Consider the following 4021-nt stretch of genomic DNA (forward strand, 5'->3'; position numbering starts at 1 on the left):
CGGTAGCCTATTTGTGAGAAAGACGGTTGTAGAAAAGGCTTCATACCAGTATAACTTTTTCATTTGGGCATGAAATATCATGGTAAGGCCGAGTTCTATTATGTTTCAATGTTTACGCCCAACGACACTATTTTGTTCTTGAGTTTTCGGGCAAGATAGTTGTCGCTTGATGCCAAAACTATCAAGATAATTGACAAATTTTGAACTAGTGAATTCACTTCCCCCATCAGACTGAAATTTTTTTATCCTTTTGTCAAATTGGTTTTCAACAAAAGCTTTAAAGTGCTGGAAGCAAGGAAAGAAATTTGATTTCCTCCTTAAGTGATAAATCCAAGTAAATCTTGACCAGTCATCAATGAAAATAACATAGAATCGATACCCTTCTTGAGTAGTAATTGGAGCAGGTCCCCACAAGTTGGAATGAATTTTGTGAATCAATTCAAGACTCTTAGTTTCATTATCAAAAAAAGGAAATCGACAAGCTTTGCCGAGTTGACAACAAGAACAAAAAAACTCTTTATTTTTCTCAGAAACATCAATAAGACTTTGAAACTGAAGAAGCCTAACTATACTTTTTTGAGAGTGACCGCGCCCCCCATGCCACTGATCTTCACTAGCACATCTAAACCTGTTAGAAAAGAAGGCGGCATGACTTTGATTCATAAGATAGAGTCCTTTTTGTTTAGTCCCGGTTGCTATTGTTCTTTTGTGTTCTTCTGTCCTTCAAAACACATCCAATAGAGGTAAATTCAAAAGAACAAGGAAGATCATTTGTTAGTTGACTAAAAGAAATGAGATCTTTCTGTAACTGAGGTACATACAAAACATCTTTTAGAGATAAACAACCTGATAAAGACTTAATTTTATTGTCTCCGGTGTGCGTAATACACATTTTGTTTCCATTGCCTACCATAACCAAGTCTTTTCCTTTATAGGGTTTAAGATTAAAAAGCTTACTTGCATTTCCAGTCATATGTGAGGTGGTACTTGAGTCAGAAAACCATTGTCTATCTTGAGTTTCTTCAATAGTCAAGGCAGCTAAAGCTTGAGGAGCGTCACTTGCCTGAAACAAGTGATTGAAGCAGTTATAGCATTTGAGTGCATAATGGTATTTCTTGCCACAGATCTGACAAACTACATGATCAACTTTGTCCTTTCTTTGACCATTCTTGTTTTGATAATAATTGAAGTTTTGATTTTTATTGTAGTGGATATTTTTTGTTTTGTTGGAGTAAGTGTCCATGCGTTGATTCAGAAAAGCTACTTGATTGGTGACGTTAGAATCAAAGAGCTTATGCACTTCATAGCTCTGAAGTAGAGGAATCAAGTCCTTGTACGACGACACTGGAGGCTTTAACATATTGGTTAAAAAAGCTTCATATTCGGAGCCTAATCCTTGAAGCAACCAGAATGCATGAGCCTTATCATTGATGGGTTTTCCTATAGCAGAGAGATCATCACACACACCTTTAAATTTGCGGATGTATTCTGCCAATGTCATATCGCCCTATTTAAGGGACGTCAAAATCTAAGTTAAATGGAATTCCCTCTCTTGAGATTCCTCAGTAAAGGCATCGATTAGGGATGTCCAGATCAGTGTTGTGAGAGGTGTACGCCTTAGTACCTGAAGCATACGGCTCAGAGGCGAAGCGCAACCTCAAAGTATCGAAGCACTGTAGTGAAGCATTTGCAGACTCGAAGCGCACGCATCACATAAGTGAAGCGTGCACCTCGCTTTGAGGCCCACTTCGATTCGAAGGCGTACACATCATGTACAACCCACAAATATAAAAGTAAAACACTAAAGAGGGGGGAGGGCGTACGCGTCATGTACATCTCGTCTCTCCGATTGCCTCGCCCGATGCCGGCGAAGACGTGAGCTTGATGAAAGGGATCCGAAACTGCGTAAGACGGTCGCGGATTGGGTTACTCCAAAGATCCCCGGTGTCGGGGTTGTCGTCGTCATTACCACAGCCCCTCCCTGAGGTTGCTGCGCTGCCGATTCGGTGGCGCAAGGGGGAGATCATCGGGTGCAGAGCGTATGGTTGTGTCTACATGGGCATGAATCTCGATTCAAGAGAGCTTCTTGCTATCAAGCAGGTCAGCGTATTTTGCCAATCATTTTTTTCTCTCTTGAATATAGGGCTTCTCGTCGTTCCTGATACTGGCTTTTGCGGTTTCTTGAATCTGAGTGTTTCTTCTATATGTTTTTCATGTTTTGATCGCCATTAACAATGTGTCCAACGAGAAAGCGCAAGTAAGAAGTCTGTTTGCTCTTGTTCCTGTTTTTTATTAACTTTTGTTCTTTTCACATTTTCCATTTTTTTTTGTTAGTTCTCTTGACGATCATAGCAATTCCAAGCTCTGAATGATCTCCGCACGGAATTCGGTTGTCATTTTTGTTTACCAAGCAACACACTTCATTTGTTGTGCAATTCTTGCTTACTCTGTTGATCGAATAGTATAAGCTAATTCTTTTTGGGAATTACTATGCGAGCCAGATTCATTTTTAATTGTTTTCCTTGCTATGAGAGGAGGGGTGATTGCTTTTTTTTGGACCTTGCGATTTCTTTTTTTATTCAATACTAGGATCTTGAAATTCTCTATTTTTCTTTATGGTGTTTTTTGTATTTGGCTTGGGATTCTAGGCTAATATTAGGGAACTTAAAGAAGTTATTCTAGGCACAGCTAGAGAAGAGGAAGCCTTAATTATTCTGTTGGAATTTGTTCCTGGTGGATCCATAGCATCCCTTCTTGGGAAGTTTGGCTCTTTTTCGGAACCTGTAAGTGTTTACTCTTCCCCTTCATTGTTTACTTTCTAAATTATGGATGTTTAAGCTATTCTTGTGATTGGATGCATCTAAAGATTATAAGAATGTATATGAAACAACTGCTTCAAGGACTGGAGTATCTCCATGAAAAAGGAGTCATCCATAGAGACATCAAGGTTTTGTTGTTTGAAAATGTTTTTGTGATCGAATTTATTTTTTGTTGCCTTTATTTTTTAACTTCTCGACTTTGATTTTCGGTCTTTGAAGATGTCTTCGGATTTCAGGGTGCAAATATTCTAGTTGATAATAAAGGTTGCATCAAGCTAGCTGATTTTGGTGCTTCTAAACAAGTAGTTGAATTGGTATTTTCATATTCTATATTTCCTTTTTTGCTTTTGATAAATGTGGGTGTGTGTACTCCTAATGGGGTTGGTAGGGACCACCTATCTTTTCATCCCCAACTGGATGGCTCCAGAAGTTGTTCTTCAGATAGGGCATGGCTTGTAAGACTGCTATGAAACCTCTGTATTTTCATAGTTTGAGATTTTAGTGGAAACCAAAATGTTTCCTGGGTTAGCTTCATTTTCTAATGACATCTCACTTCACTTGTGGCTTTTATCATTATCAATTTTTGCAGTCTTAACATGTTTTAAGGATTGAATGCTATAAAAACAGTTTATTCCATACCAAAAGCTTTTGCTTTTTCTGGCCTGCGCATGCAGGAATATCCATATGTTGTATGTGTGTTGATTACCCTAGATTTAATATTCATAATAAAACAAACCAACTTATCCATGTGCAGGTGAATTTAATGTCTTATGCATTTTTCCTGGCATGCTTCCTCAAATGGGCACGTGTATATGTTTTGGCAAACACTGTTACCTTTTAGTCCATGAAGTTTTTCAAACAAACCAGTTGATGATTACAAATAAACTGCAGAAATTTTTCTTATCTTTTTTTTTTTCAATGCAGTCATGTAATTGAACCCAATATTCCTTTGCAATGTGTTTTTTAAGCAAAACAATATATTTTGTTAGTATAAATATAGCAGAAGCAGAAAAGCAAAGCTTTCTATTGAGTCTCAATATGTTGATCATGAAGCTTACGCTTCAACGCCTTGAGGCTTACGCCTCGCTTCATAACAAGCTGTTGACCTCGCTTCGCCTCAACACATTTAACAACCTTGGTCCAGATCTCTTGAGAAGACTCCAGACCTACAACCAAGCTGAGAACTCCTTCTGAAAGTGTGC

General features: G+C 38.2%; 1 protein-coding gene across 1 annotated transcript; it reads left to right on the top strand.

Annotated features, from left to right (window-relative positions):
- Positions 1–1884: 1884 nt before the first annotated feature.
- On the top strand, positions 1885–3660 carry LOC149827073 (mitogen-activated protein kinase kinase kinase NPK1-like). The gene is made up of 5 exons (XM_090018423.1): positions 1885–2100; positions 2649–2783; positions 2867–2947; positions 3056–3133; positions 3574–3660. The coding sequence occupies exons 1-5, from the start codon at positions 1885–1887 to the stop codon at positions 3658–3660; spliced, it is 597 nt and encodes a 198-aa protein (XP_089874549.1).
- The last annotated feature ends 361 nt before the right edge of the window (positions 3661–4021 follow it).

This window comes from Nuphar pumila, chromosome 10 (genome assembly GCF_984573655.1).
Source record: "Nuphar pumila chromosome 10, dmNupPumi1.hap1.1, whole genome shotgun sequence".
NCBI classification, from domain to species: Eukaryota; Viridiplantae; Streptophyta; class Magnoliopsida; order Nymphaeales; family Nymphaeaceae; genus Nuphar; species Nuphar pumila.